Source organism: Varanus komodoensis, unplaced genomic scaffold, assembly GCF_004798865.1.
Source record: "Varanus komodoensis strain SLA01 unplaced genomic scaffold, ASM479886v1 scaffold79, whole genome shotgun sequence".
NCBI lineage: Eukaryota > Metazoa > Chordata > Lepidosauria > Squamata > Varanidae > Varanus > Varanus komodoensis.
The window spans coordinates 1,959,569-1,975,111 of record NW_025336467.1 but is presented as its reverse complement, the minus strand read 5'-3'; the positions used below and the strand labels follow the sequence as shown (position 1 = coordinate 1,975,111).

Below are 15,543 nucleotides of genomic sequence, written 5' to 3'. Positions count from 1 at the left end.
GCCGGCAGGTGGCCGCGGCGCTGCGCGGCCGGGGCGGGAGGGGCGGGAGGGGAGGGGGCGCGCGGAGGGGGCGGGGAGGGCGCGGGGCTGGCGGCCGTGACGTCAGGGCGGAGGGAGGGAGGCCGCGCCGCGATTCGCAGCCCGCTGGACGTCGGAGGGGGAGGAGAGCGCCGCGCCGGGCGAGCGCCCATCCCCGCAGCCTTGGGCGGCAGCGGCAGCGACGGGAGCAGCCTGAGCCGCAGCCGCAGCCGCAGCCCGCAGCCGCAGGAGGGGAGCCGCCGCGGTGGCTCGCGCGCCCCGCCGCCGCGTGCGCCCCGAGTGCCGCATGGCGAGCTCCTGAAATGGCTGGAGAGCTGGCTTGAGGCGGCGGGGGGAGCAGGTGGAGGAGGAGGAGGAAGGCGGAGGGGGAGGCGGAGATCCGGCAGGAGGAGGAGGAGGAGGCGGCGGGAGGGGGCGACCGCCTGCCAGGGCCGAGGAGCGCGCGATGGAGCTGAGCCTCGACGGGCTGGGCAACCTGCACCAGGCCGGGGAGCTCCTGAGCCCCGCCGGAGCGCACGCGAGGCAGCCCCCTCCGCCGCCGCCTCCCCCGCCGCCGGCGCACCGCAACCTGGTCTCGTCGCACGGGCGCCCGGCCATGGTGTCGAGCATGGCCACCCTGCTGGACGGCGCGGGCGACTACCGGCCGGCCGAGCACAGCCTGGGCGCGCCGCTGCACCCGGCCATGAGCATGGCGTGCGACTCTCCGTCGGGGATGAGCACCTACACCACGCTGACGCCGCTGCAGCACCTGCCGCCCATCTCGACGGTCTCGGAGAAGTTCCACCACCCGCACCACCACCACCACCACCACCACCACCACGCCGCGCACCAGCGCCTCTCGGGCAGCGTCGGCGGCGGCTTCAGCCTCATGCGCGAGGAGCGCAGCCTGGCCGCCTCCATGGGCAACCTGTACGGCCACTACCCCAAGGACATGCCGGCCATGGGGCAGCCCCTGTCGCCGCTGGCCAACGGCCTGGGCGGTCTGCACAACGGACAGCAGCCGCTGCCCCCCTACGGGCCCGGCGGCCCCCTGGCCGGCGACAAGCTGCTCTCGCCCAACGGCTTCGAGCCGCACCTGCTGAACCGCGGCGAGGAGCACCTGGCCCGGGGCCTGGGCGCGCCGGGCGCCGCCGGCATGATGCCCGTGCTCAACGGGATGCACCCGCACGGCCACGCGCACGGCCAGGCCAACGGGGCGCTGCTGGGCGAGCGCGAGCGCCAGGCCGCGGCGTCCGGCTCGCAGGCCGGCGGCGGCGGCGGCGGCGGCTCCGGGCAGGTGGAGGAGATCAACACCAAGGAGGTGGCGCAGCGCATCACGGCCGAGCTGAAGCGCTACAGCATCCCGCAGGCCATCTTCGCGCAGCGCATCCTGTGCCGCTCGCAGGGGACCCTCTCCGACCTGCTGCGCAACCCCAAGCCCTGGAGTAAGCTGAAGTCCGGCCGCGAGACCTTTCGCAGGATGTGGAAGTGGCTGCAGGAGCCCGAGTTCCAGCGCATGTCCGCCCTGCGGCTGGCCGGTAGGTGCTGGCGGGCCCGTCCCGTTGGGCCAGGGGGTCCGGGAGAGGCGGCGCTCCGCGCGTCGGACGCGGCCTGGGCTGGAGAGGCGCGCAGGAGAGCGGGCAGGGCCATCCCGGGGCGACGGGGGCGCGCGGCTGGGCAGGCGCCAGCAGCCCCGGAAGGACAGGGAGCCCGAGGGTGCCCGGCGCGTGGGTCGGGCTGCTGGCGTGGGCGAGCCGGGCTGCTGCACGCGCCTCGCGCGGCGACGGAGCCCTCGCGGTCGGACGGGGCACTTGGCTGGGACGCAGTCGCCTCGCCTCCAGAGGTAGCGCTTCTTCCCGCGAAAGCGCCGGTTCGCACGTCGCTTAGCTGCCCAGCACCCTGTAGGCAGAGAGGAGCCGCTGGCCGTCTCGCCGCGGGCGTGTGATCCCGATGCGATCGCTGCACACCTTCTCGCCTGTTCCTTCGGGTCGGTCCCTCACGGCGCTCCAGGGCCGTGCGAGGACCTTGCAGAGCCGTCTGTGGCGCAGCGGCCGTCCAGAATCTTCATCTAATTCCCAAAATGCCCGGGGTGTAACTCCAGAGAAAGAGAGAAAGGCATAAAAAGCGCAGCGGCCCCTCCAGCTTGGCCCTCCGTGCTTGCACGCAGCAGCGTCAGGCAGAAGCGACCTGGTAACCCGTGTCAGGTGTGAATTGTTTCCTTCAATGCATGCCTTATCCCGGCTCCCCCCAAACATTAATGTCCCTCCTTAGGATGGCTTTACAACGCCTGTCTCTCTCGGACGCTTCACACACACACACGCTATTAGTATACCCACACGTGTGATGAGTACAGGCCAGCAATGTTTGGGGCAGAAGACAGATTCATAATCAAGACCCCTGTGCCCTTCCCGCCACTGCCCACATGAAGCTTCCCGTGTCAGATCCACAGAGGAAGAGACACGTGTAGCAGGGTCTGTATGGATTTACATATAATCGCTTACAGCATGTATAACGTAGGTTGTAGGGGTGAACACTCGTTGTAGTGCATGAAATTCCTGGCAGGTCACATAGTTCAGTGAACCTACTCTAAGTAGCGCTGAAGCTGGATCCATCTGGGGAGAGAATCCAACGTGCTTAGGTTCATTGTTTCCTCCTCCTCCTCTTTCTCCAGCACCCCTGGATTTGTCCTCCAAAATAGGCTAATCATTTGCTTCTCGGTTCCTGGCATGCTTGCTTTGCTAGGTACAGAGTTATCCTTTAATTAGCCCAATTAAGAAATGAATATGCGCACCAGCACCCCCTGCCTGGCTAACCCACACCATCTTGGTAGAATCGTCTCGTTTTCAAAGGTGGGGAGGGGGTGCCCCCAGTTACAGCATCTTTGTGGCCTCTGAGAGAACCAGTGTCTGCATTAATTTGGGCACTGAAGGAAAAGGTCTTTGAATGACCCCTTGGGACTAGTGGCAGTTTTTATTCAGCCCCGATCCCAGAAGGGCCAACAGTGTCTGGCGAGGCAAGCAAGCAGAGCTGCTCCGAAATCGAGGAATTCAGCAAACATGGAGAAATGCGAACCTTCAGTGTATTCTTTATTCCTGGTGAGGGATGGATTGGAGTCCAATCCTGAGCGGGGCAGTTCATAAAGGTCTTAGGAACTGATTTGCTTTTCTTACACGTGTCGGCCCTGGGTGGTATTCACACACGTGGGAGAGACCCCCCCCCCCCAAACCAGGCACTGCTCTGGTTCTCTGGGGTTTCAGCAGGGCTTCCGAGGAGGAGGGGCTGCATGTCCTTACTGGATTTGAGAGTCGGGCGCTAGGTCTTTATCCATTTGCTTCATGTCTATACTGCCCATAGCCAAAGCTTTCCAGGTGGCTGACAACAAACTGCATCGAACCCGTGGTTCAGCCTGTGCTGGGCACCCCTGCCGAGGGGTACTGTTTGTCTCCAGAGGCCTGGGGGGTGGGGTGCTGCCCAGAGGAGCCCTCCTGGATCAGCTCAGAAAAACACCTCGCGGAGAGGCCTGTTTCCGGCTTCTGGGCAGCCCAGAGCCCTGGCAAGAATCCCCACATTCTTCAGCAGTGAGCCCACAGTCAGGGATAGACTGCCACTGAACAGGGGGCTCCGTTCATAATCATGGCTCCCAGCCAGTGACAAAGCTCTCCCTTCCATCTAACCCCCTTGGAAACCGTCTTAGCTGGCGCACCCTCAAACCCCGGTCCGCTCGGGGCAGTGCACCCCACAAGTGGCATGCTTGTGCTGTATCAAAAGGAAGAGATCTCTTTTTTGCTTCTCCTGAATCTCCGGGTGAACAGTTGAACCCGGAGGCTTCCGCTTCTAGGAAAGGGAGGCCCGCCTCTGCTGTCAGCTTGAAGTGGCCGGTTCAAAGGTTGGCAGCGGCGGGGATCTCCCCCTCCACTTCCTTTCCGTCCTTCCGTGGTTCTCTCCTGCTCTCCTTCCTCCCGTCCTTCCTTGTGCTGTGTCTCTCCGTTGCCTCCCTGCCCACCCGTCCGTCCTTCCCCTGCGTCCCGATGGGTTTCCCCATCGCTTCCCCACCTGCCCCAAAGGGGCCGCCTCGAGCCCAGTGCTCAGCCCCTGCCCCGAGGTGTGGATGTTGCTGAAGAGGTCCAAATCAGCGGGTCTCCCCGCCCTCCCCCTTCCCCGCCAGATCGATATTAGAACTCCTTCATTTTACAAATGGCGGCGCCAATCAATTATCTATAACCAAGGCAACGCTTTGCATAGGCAAGGGGAGGCGAGCTGCGAGAGGTCGGGCTGGTGAGGGAGCCCAGGCAAACTCGGAGGTGGAGGGATCCGTCTGGCTCAAGCGCAAAGCTTTGGGGCCAGGTGTGCTGCAGATCACCCCCCCCCCCCCACACACACACACACCCCTTCTGCTAACGAGCGTGAAAAATCCTTATGACCCATCAAAGCGAACATGGGAGACCAAACATCTCGGGCTGCCCCAGCAAAACACTTGGCTGGAGGACGTTCAGTTCAACAAATGGACTGAAGCGCCCACAGGGTCCCCGTGGATACCCTGGGGAAGCCTACAAGTAGGGCAGGAAATCCTTCATTCCCCCCCCCCCCCAATGGTTTGTGGTTCCCCAGGTTTCTTATTCAGTGGCAGATCCCCTTGATGAAGCCGTCTTCACACTCGGCCATGGAAGGATGCGCTGCCCTTTCTTAGCCTGTGCTGCATCTTGTAGCAGGGAGTTCCGCAGCCTGCCAATCCTTGTGCGAAGAACTCCAGGAAAGGTGCGATCCTATTTCTGCCCAATCATGCATGGGATTGCACCCTTACCCTGCCAGTCTCCCTCCCAGAAATCGAGGGAACTGACTTATGAGTTAGACTTGCTCACTCCTGGTTGCCAAACCCATTTCATGGCTCAATTTTGAGCCCTCCTCTGATAAGAGAGGGAGAAATGTGTTTTCTCCACATTTTTTGAGCTTGTTATTAAGCTCAGGATGAATGTGGAGACCTGTCATCTGATATAGTCTGTCTTAAAGACACAGAGGAGGTGCAATTCATCTTGCAATCAGTGCTGGAGGAGGACCAAGAGCAGCACTGTCAGAGGCAAGGGGCTGGATCCCCAACACCTGGTGCAGGTGTCTCTGGGAGGGCACTTTGCCACCATCCATGCTGAACAGAAGGTCCTGAGGCCCTTTGCATTTCTGCAGCCCCCACCCCATGACTCCTACTGCCCACCCCCTTGAATCTTTCTGCCTGAGATTCTTTTCTGCGATCCAGTGTGGTCCTCTTCTTGGACTGCACACCCCTTTGTGCAAACTGGGTGTCCTTAGGACATGCAGTCCTTTAACGACACACAGAGAGAGACTTCAGGACAGATGTAAATTGGGTAAAAATGAAAGAAAGCTGCATAGTTGACGTTTTGTAAAAAGTGAGTAAAAATGAGAAGAAAACACAGAACGTTTTGTCTCTTTGGGCTCTAAAATGACTTAAGAGGATAATTTTTGCCTCTCCTTTGCCCATTCCCCATCTTTCTTTCCTCTCTTCCAATAACCCCACCCCACTCTCTTTCCTCCCTGTCTTTGTCTCTCACCCCCACCCCTTCCATCCCCTGAGCCTGTATCAAGGTGTACGCTTCGATTTTTCCCAGCCCCGTTAGAACCAATATAGAGAGTGGCATGCAGAGAAGGCAACTACTTGGCTTCATTATAAATAAGATCCCTGCTCTGTGCCTCCCCTCGTCTTTTCGCCTCCATCCCTTCCCTTCCCCAGCTAAGTTTGTTAGCACCTTGGGCGTTCCTCTGCTCCTGCTGTTAGGAACTGGACGAAAGCTGCGAGAACTCCTGTAGCTCTTAAAGGATAGCACGTGCATTTTGCTCGACCTGTTCAGAGACAAAAGCCCATTTTGTTCTCTCAGAAACTTGAAAGTGCCACAACGTACTTCTGCTGGTTTTGCGGCAATAGACAAATAGACGGAATCACCCACTGGAAAAATTAGCATCATTAACAGCTAGCAAAAGAAAATCGGCCAGATCCAAGCTTGGGTATAAATAGAATGGACCAACTTAAAACCAGGAGGTTTACTTTAATCCTTTTGAAGGGTGCAATCCTGCAGGTTTGGGCAGAAAAAGGTGGGAGTTGTAGGCCTTGTTTGGGTCTAATTTTTAAAGCACTCCACCTTGCCCAATCCTTACTGATTTCAGTGAGTCTTTAAGCATGACTGCATCCAGTCAGTAATCATCATTTAGATCCCATTTTTTTCCAATGAGCTCAGAGTGGCTTACAAAGTTCTCCTCCTCCTTAAATTAAAAGTGCATCAATCAGTTTTTTAAAATACAAAAGGACAGTGCATTAAAACGAAAGCAAAATCCAATCCATGCCTGCTCAGATATAAGCCACACCGACTTCCAGGTAAGTCTGTGTAAGATTTCACCAGTCATCCAGACCTTCTAGACCCTGAGCAAAAGTGCATGTAATTGCTCGAGCTCAAATACATACATACTAACAAAGAATTGGATGCAATCCAGCAGAAATGTGTATGGACTATTGAAAATGTACTGTGGTAGTAATGACAAAGTACTTTTGCTTTTCTGGGATCAGGGCAAGTTTCATATGTATGTTTCATGAGCATGTGATCCAAACTCTTTCAAAGCCAAAGGATTCCAGTTACAGACTTAATCAAGTCCTGGATAAATCTTTTTCACTGAATCAATAGGATCCCAAAGGGAACTCTGGCTGAATCTTGCCCAATACCAAGAAAAGAAGCAGAATATTTTAAACTATTTAAACTGTGCATAAGAACGAACCCTTTGTGGTCCATTGCTAATTCCAGGCATGTGTCCTGAAGGCCAGTCGAATGCAATGGGACACATTGCATTCAATGGGATGCAGGACTGTAGCCTTGCTCTGATTGTAATAATCTCCACCTAATTATCTCTCTACCCCACAAAATAATATTAATATTATTATCACAGAAAGCAGACTCATTGTTTTTTAATATCTTTTTTTTTTTTTTTTTGCCAGCTGGCCACTGTCACAATCAAAGAGGGGAAAGTTTATTTGTTTATTTATTTATACAATTTATATGCCACCCCACTAGCCATAGGCTCTCTGGGTCATTTACAAATAGTCCATAGTTCCTCACTCCTTAAATACATGTTATGAATTTTAAAAATAGATGAGCATTTGAATTCTGCGCTGAGTGAAAATAGGGAGGTGGTAGAGAGAGAGAGATCATTTATTAACTGGGAAACCGCAGATGGGAAAGCCAGCCCAGCAGCCTTAAGCGGTCCTACAATGAATAAGGGTCAAAATGCCCAGATAGTCCCTTAAAACTTTGACTATAAAATATAAAGTTGGTATAAAATAAGGTTCTCCCCAATCTTTTTGCACTTTTGCACTCATTCTAATCAGCAGAAAATGAAAATGAAATGTAATTTCTGTGCAGAGATGCCTTTTATTACACAGCACAAGGCAAAGGGTAGATATGACAGGCCCGTGTCCCCAGAAGTTCACAGTCTAGGTAGGATTAATGTACCAATAAAAATGCTTCGAAAAGTCATAGGGAAAATGGAGGGAGCTTTGAGGCCATGTCAAGCTCATCGTATTTCTTAGCGCTGGGGTGGGGGCCAGGCATGTGCCGTAGCCAGTTAGGAACGGGTTGGTTCACACATAGCCATGCACAGGGAGAAAGCGTGCTTCCACGTGCCACGAGTTTCAATGGCCCATTCGCCCATTCCTTTGTAACAGGACCAAATGTGGCTGTGTGAACACTTGCAACACGAAGCAGTTGTTTCCCTTTCTCACAGAGTGCTGGGTGATGGGAGTGGTGAAAACTGCTTGCACTCCATGGCTTCCCTTGGGACTGAGTATGGAGACACATTCGATGGACAGCACACATCACGCTGCTACACAAGATGGCCAGCAGGGAAATTTGTGAGCCCATCATTGTGTTGGAGGCAGCCCATGTAGCTAGTCCTCAAGCACTAAGTATGCACATGTTGTGTGCAAACCCACCTTGGAGTAGTTGGACACAGTCTATTCCTGCTTCTGTGTAGATATGTACACATTAGCAGGTCATGCAGCTAGTCCTCAAGCACTAAGCAAGCACATGATGTGTGCAAACCCACCTTAGAGTATTGGATACAGCCTATCTCTGTGTGTACACACGCACTGGTTCCCAGTCTCCCTTCCAAACAGACCCCAGGAGAAACTAGTTGGCTTGTAAAATTCATTGCTGGCACATGGAGTGGGTGGCCACGTGGGACTCTGGAGTGACCAGGCTTGTTTATGCACGAGCACAGGGAGAGCCCAACTGTCTCAAAGCCATTGTCTTCACAGGCCCAAGAGCCCCCAACTTGGTATCTTTCTCCCGCTCCTTCTCAAAATATTCTCTGCATCGTGCATTTTAATTCCTAGAAGCAAACTGAACGGAGCTTCAGTGCCAACTTCTTGCATGCCAGATGTTTCTGGTAGTTGCTTTCCAGCAACAGAAGGGTGGGAGCCGCTTCTTCTCTTACACCAGTAGTATCTTCTTACACCTAAGTGTAGCACCCCTACACCCCAGCTGTGCCTTCGCCAGCCAATCTGTCTACATTTGTGTCCAGGTGTATAATGTTATGGCAGGTTTTCATCAGAATTAAAGTAAGAGCTCTGCTGCAGTCTTTGACACTGCTGGAAAAAAATTACTTATAAAGGGTGTAATAAGGATTACCCACTGGCGCCTTCGGACCTTTTTCCTGATTGGAAAGATGTCATGGTAGCACAGAGACTCATACAGGGCAGTGAAAGGTAACGCTTCGTTGCCCTTCTGCGGGGATGGTGGCTGCAGGTGGAGGAACCAAAAACGCCAGTCTCACCCTGCAGTCAGGAATTATCTGATACTGGTTCAGGTAGATGGAAGTTTGGAACAGGAATTCACGCAGAAATTCAAAGGGCAGCCTTTTCTGAGTGTTCAGTTCAGATTGGGATGGCTTGTCTTAAGAAGACGGGGTTTTAAAATCTGGAGGCCAGTTCTACCACTTGATAAAATTGCAAAAGGGCCACACAACCAGAGTCCATGGGAATAAAAACATTTTGCATTCACTGACTTCAAGCTGGCTTCTGCCACCGGTGCTCAGCCTGAAGCCGATTCACGGATCTTTGAAGCGCAAAGGGATTGTCAAAAGATATTTATGCTGTAGCCCGAATGACAAATGTCGAAGCCAATTGGCCGAATTCCAGCAGGTTGGATCCAAGCCGTGCTGGATGCAGAGCCGTTCCAGAATCCCTGGCAAGAGTAGGCAGGGTGCCTGGCAGAGGACAAGACAGTGGATTCCTTCCCTCAGATGCCTGTCAGTTCCCTGTATTTATACAGTACAATATACCACAAAACCTGTATATTGCCCAGTTTGCCTGATTTCTGAAGCTGGTTTCTAAGGAAGAAAATCGGTATATGGGTGGAACGGGGTGTGTGTGAGCCAGAGGTTAGGAAAACAACCAATCCATTTCAAAACGAAGTCCCCTTTCCCAGAGAGATCGGTGCCATTTGGATCCCTGCATTAGAGAATGGATCCTCCAGTTAATACCGCAATATTTTAAAAGCCCCATATGTTTATTTATTTATGTATACATGTACTTATAGGTCTCTCATAACTGCCCAGGCCTTCCTTGGCGGCTTTCGCGTTTCTTGGCGTGGGGCTGTGGAATCAAAAAGCTCGGTGAATTCTTTGTTGAAATTGGTGGACACTTACAAGACCTTAATTTAGCTATGATTCTTACTGAACATAATGAATGGGTTTTAATAATATATAATATAGTATATATCAATAATTAATAATATATTATATATCATCATACAAACTATTGTGCATGATAGGGTCATCCCAGAGAAATATGCTAAAATGACATGCTTTCTGTTGCTTATTATGGGCATTGTATTTATTAGGAGTTGCAATACGTAATACACCAAATAACATAACAGTATTATGCTAATACCCAAAGTATTTGCTAATTTTTTTGAGTGTAAAAAATAGAAATTGTGCATGTCAATCTTACATTTTACAATGTTTTTAGGGGGAAATGTCCCTTGAAAAGCTTTGAAAGACGATTAAAAAGGCTTGGAGGGCTCTATCTCTGTTTTTGTTTTTTAATCCCACTGAAACAAGGGTCCTACCTTTCAGGTAACTGTGCACAGGATCAGATCCGGGTGGATAAGCAGAATAATAGAAACAGAATGCACGCAGATCAATAGGCACAAGGGACAGATGAGAAGGAAAGGAGGAAGAAAAGGAGGGAGGAAAAGAAAGGAAATGTTTGCTGGAAGGAAGGAGGGAAGAAGGACAAAAGGAGGAAAAAAGAAAGGAAAGAAGTTTGCGAATGGAGGGAAGGAAGGAAAAAGTGAGAGGGCCAGCAAAAGGAGGAAAGAAGGGAGAAGAGATTGATGATTTATGGAAGGAAGGAAGGAAGGAAGGAAGGAAGGAAGGAAGGAAGGAAGGAAGAAAGGAAAAGGGGCTGACGAAGAAAAGAAAGGGAAAGGAGTATCTCTTGGCTTCTTCATCTTCCTGGCTCTCAGGCGATTTCTTCTCTCTGCCCAGGCGGCTGTGTCCGTGGGGAACCTGCGCCACATCCCAGCAGCCGCTTGAGGCTGGCTGGTTGTGCGGGGACCCCCCCCCAGCAGAAGGGAGCAGACACCTCTCGGGGTGAAGGCATCTCCTGGAACAAGCAGGCCTATTGTGCAGAAGCAGAAAGGGTGGTGGGGAGAGTAGCACTGCTCGGGAGCGGGAGACACCCGCGTTCCTACAGCCCCCCCCCCAATCTCACTTCCTCTCGGCCTGCCGAGGGGTCAAGCGGTCCCGGGCGCGTCCAGTTTCTTTGGGACAAGCCAGGGGAGTCCTTGCAGCCGCTTCTGCGGGCCTTGCCTTGCCAAAGTGTCCGGGGAATTATTTATGGGGGCGAAGCGGTATTCATATGTATTGAGAGTAATTCCGTTGGTGTTTAATTAGGGAGGGCGAGTGGCATCCTTTCGTTCCAGTCAATGCCCTATTGAAAAGCCGTTAATAGCATGCAAATTGTCCCCCTGCCTTTACAAGCCTTCTGGTAAATAAAGATTTAAGCACTCGCCACAATTGGGTCTTTAAGTACCCCGTTGTTCACTCTAATTGAGCCGTCGGTGTTTTATTTTCGATTCCACCAAATAAATAATAATTTAAAAGGAAGGAGCCAAAACGCAGAGAAAGGAGAACCCTAAAAGAACCAATGTGGGGAGAGAGAGAGAAAGAGGGAGAGAGAAGCAAACTGTACACAAACACACGGATTTAGAAAGCTACTTTTCTAAGGAAAAAAGTACTATTTGTCTTTCTGCATCTTCTTGTTGTGTCCCCATGAATTGGGGGTCTGTGCAACTTGTACAAAAATATGAAACATGTGCTCTCTGCATCTGCTCAGAGGTACTTTTCTTACTTTACATGGGTTCTTGGACTAGGCAGTGGGGTGCTATGATATATTTATGATAAATGGTATAATCAAAGAAAGCATATTAATATAGTGTTATTGTTATTATTATTATTGATAATACTAATAAATTATCATCAAATGATTACTACTAGTAGTTTTCCTACCTACTGCTCCTGTTAATATTTTTCCACAGCCCCTTTCAAAAAATAAGTTGACAATTCTAAACGCAATGCTTGGAGGTAAGTCCCCTGGAATTCAATGGAACTTACCTTCAACTAATAACAATTTCATTTTATATTCCATACCATCTTTTCTCTTAGGGAAGCCCTGGGCTGTACCCAGTGTAATAAAAAGTCAGCTAAACTTAATGAACAGCGTCAAGCAGAAAACTAAACTAAAAAATATCTGCCTAGAATTGCCAATCTTAACGCCATCAAGCATGGAGGACATACAGTGCAAGCCTAGGTGTGTTTACTCAGGAGTAAGCCCCACTAAGGTCAATAGCGTGCACTCCCAGGTAAGTGGATACGAGGCTTTTGGTGGGAGGGAAAAGCTATGGAAAAGCAAATCAGAGTTTGGCCCTTTGAAAAGTCCTGACACTTTCCACGCACGAGTTAAATTGGTGCTTAACCCCTTCCATTCAAATCTCTGGAGGTGGGAAAGAACGTGGAGAAACCTTCCCCAAATACTGCATTTAACTATTTTGAATAGAGAATGCAGTCACTGGAGAAACTGCATTTCTTCAGCTTGTCTTCCCAAAGTGAAACCGAAGTGAAATGTTAAGTTGCTGATCCTGAGGGTGTTAAGCCAGGGGAAAAAGAGCTAGAATGTAAATTCATAATAATAATGATTATGATGATGTGTAGGACACAATCTGCCTCTTCCCTCAGCCATCTACACAACAAGGGTAGATCCGAAGCTATTGGTAGATCGTGGACTGACTAAAGGGTTTCAGATTCCCAAGGGATTATCAGAAATCGAAATACATGCAGAAAATTTCCGGGGGCGGGGAGAGCTTCAGTACCCATTTGAAACTGTTTCTTCTCTTTCTCCACCAGAAGAGAAGGGAAAGCAACGTACCAGAAAATAAAATGCAATCCATAAAACTGAGACCGTTCTTCTTTTTTTCTCAATTCCTTCCTTCTTACCAACCTATAACCTCCCGTTTGCAACGGATAACACCAACAAAACAATTGTGTTGGCTGACCACAAATCTTGCTTCTAAATAAATGGATTTTAAGATGGATGGGCGGTATGCACGGCACTGGCAGTGGAATGAAAGAAAAAAAAACCCTGAGTTTCTGAGCTAAAATTACAAAATATATTTGAGAATCAAAACAGGAAAATCACACTTCTGGGTCAGTTTGATTAAGATGGCAGCCCACATTGGGGGCATCGACCGTGGTGGGGGGAGAGACAGAGAGTCCTGCTGGTTATCATTACACTGAGAGGCTGCAACTGCAATAAATTTTACTGAGGAAGTAGCCCTATTGAATTCCGAAGAGGGAACTCAAGGGCAGCAACTTCCGAGTAGGTATATCGAGGATTGCACTGCAGACCTGAAGGGATTTCATGTGGAGCTGATTCTGAGGAGAAGTTCAGGATCCGTGGGCCTAGCCTTGTGGATTTTGCATACCCATAAACACACGTACACACCTTAGAATGAGAGTTTCTTTCTTTTTTTTTAGCTCATTTCCCATATTTTTCAATATGCAAATCCTAAGTAATTCATTTTCCTTGCAACCCTTCCATACAAGGGTCTTCTCCTTCATCCTCTTCCTCTTCCAGAAGTCCGAGGACCAGCAAGCAACCAGAACCAGCTCAGCGTATCAGGCAGGTGCACCTGAGGAACAGGGTTCCTCTGAGCATACACGGCATGCAGGAACTGAGGGTGATCTGCTCTAGATCTCAACTCACGAATCCTTCCACCTGAAAACTCACTCCCCAGTCTTTTCAGCCACCTCATTTGAGAAGACTTTCTGGTTGCTCCTTTATTTAGGTAGGTTGGGCCGTGACTGGCCCAGACTCGTCCAGGGGGCTTCATGACTGAGTGGGCACTCGAACTCAGATCTCCACATCTTCTGCCAAACACCCTAATGTTACAGGACTGCAGGCGAAAAACCAATAAAAATGATTATGACGACGACGACGACAATGGTGAAACAAATGGCTGCCATGCCAGGCAAAATCCACCTATAAAAGTTATTTTAGTAATAGTGATGCAACAGTTAAGCAGACTAGGGGCTAGGACAGGGGTGGGTGTGCAGAGAGAGGAAGAACGCAGACTGGTAAGAAGAAAACGGGTGGCAAGGGAGAAATGTAGGTAGTTAACCAGCCCCAGTTCTGCATTTTATTTTACGATGGTTCGGGCAGTGCTTTGTCTTTGTCAAGAGCCCCCGAGTCGAGTTCGGAGGGAGAGGCCTTCTCCTGTCTGGACGCAGCGTGCGTGCACCGAGGTCCCCTGCTCTGGGAAAGGACGGACAGACGTTCCCCCAGTCGGTTGCCTTAAACGCATATGGTTCCACGGGGCGCAGCCCAGGGTGTGCGGGAGCTGAGTGTGTGAGCTGTGTGTGTGTGTAGGGAGTGCTTTTTCTCTCCCGACACGGCTTAGGCCGGCGTTCTGAAGGGCTTTGCGAACGATCCTCTGCTTGCGTTCGCGTCTTTCCGCGCCATCTCCAATCCTTGTCGCGGGATGGGTTTACATCAGCCCCGCTGCGCGGCGCGCATTTCCTGCGGGAACGGATAAGGAGGTGAGCTGAGCCGCAGCGCGGATCCCGCGAGGAGGGCAGCCCGCCAAAAGCCCTCGGGGGCCGAGAGAAGGAGAGCCCCCAGCTGGCGCGCCCGGCATGCCCGGAGCGAGCAATCCCGGGAAAGGCCGCCTCCTGGGCGCCCCCGTCTTGGGAACGAAGACCCAGCGGACCGGGGGCTTCCTCGAAAGCAAACCTGGACGGTTATGCGCCGCGGAAGGTGCTCGAGGCGCGTGGAGACGCGCCGTCCTAGCGCGGCGGACTCGCAGCAGTTTTGGAGGGCGGGCGAAGGCGCACGGCTGAAGTCAAGGGGCGACGAGGGAATCGAGAAGAAAAGGAGAAGGAAAGCGGTGTGTGTGATGTGTGTGTGTGTGTGAGAGAGAGAGAGAGAGAGAGAGAGAGAGAAAATGGAGGCGGGGAAGACCCATGAAGACATGACGGGAGGGAGGAAGGGAGGAGGAACAAGATGCATTTAAGTAGAATATCGGAGGAGTTAAAAACATGACAAGAAGGGAAGAAAGAAAAATGGTCTTGGAAGGACTGGAATGAGGGGGAGACGGAGAGCTTCGGGAGGGAAGGGGAGGGAAGGGGGAACGGGGCGGGCGAGGGTTGCCCGGGGAGCCCTCGGCGCACGCCTCGCTCGCCCTCGGCTCCTTCCTCCGTCGCTGGCGCCCAGCCCCGGGGCGAGAGCCCGCTCCGCGCCCATTTGCCTGATTGCATTTAAACGCGTCATTATCCAGAGCGAGGGCCGCGGGGCGTGGGCGGCTGGCGAGCGGCGGAGGGGCTCCAGCCCTCCTCGCTCGCTCGGCCTAATTCATCACCGCCTCCCGGATCGATTCTTCCCTGCCTCGGTTGGACGCAGCTTTCGTCCCCGTCGCCCCCTTCCGCAGCGCCACCAAACACGGCTCGGGGGCCAGGCCGACGTCTCGAGAGGAGTCGGCCGGGGGAGCGAGGAAGTGACACCCGAAAAGGGAAAGAGGTGCCCGGCCGGCCAGGTGTGGCCCACAGGACTATCGGCGGTGGTGTTACCTTGCTTTCCTATCCTGCCTTTCTTCCTCTTGCAAAGAACCCAAGGCTCCATTTTATCCTCACAACAGCCCTGTGAGGTAGGTTAGGCTGAGAGGCAGTGACTGGCCCAAGTCACCCAGGGAACTCCGTGGCTGAGCGGGGCTCGAACCCGGATCTTTGGAGTCCCGGTCCAGCTCTCACTGGAGACATAGATTATGGGCATTCTCTCGTTTTGGAGAATGGCACTCTTCCCATGCTCAGGAGACACTGAATTCTGCATTTCTTATCCTGCCCTGTAACAATGTTTGAGTGACCATGTTTGGCAACAAGCAAATGGTGAAATGCAAAAATCAAGCATAAAGCGGATCA

General features: G+C 52.2%; 1 protein-coding gene across 1 annotated transcript in view; it reads left to right on the top strand.

Annotated features, from left to right (window-relative positions):
• The first annotated feature begins 484 nt into the window (after positions 1-484).
• Positions 485-15,543, top strand: part of ONECUT3 (one cut homeobox 3) — a 66,345-nt gene continuing 51,286 nt past the window's right edge. The window contains exon 1 of the mRNA XM_044453486.1: positions 485-1,556. Within this exon, the coding sequence (XP_044309421.1) occupies positions 485-1,556 (1,072 nt within the window). The remainder of the gene's footprint in view (positions 1,557-15,543) is intronic.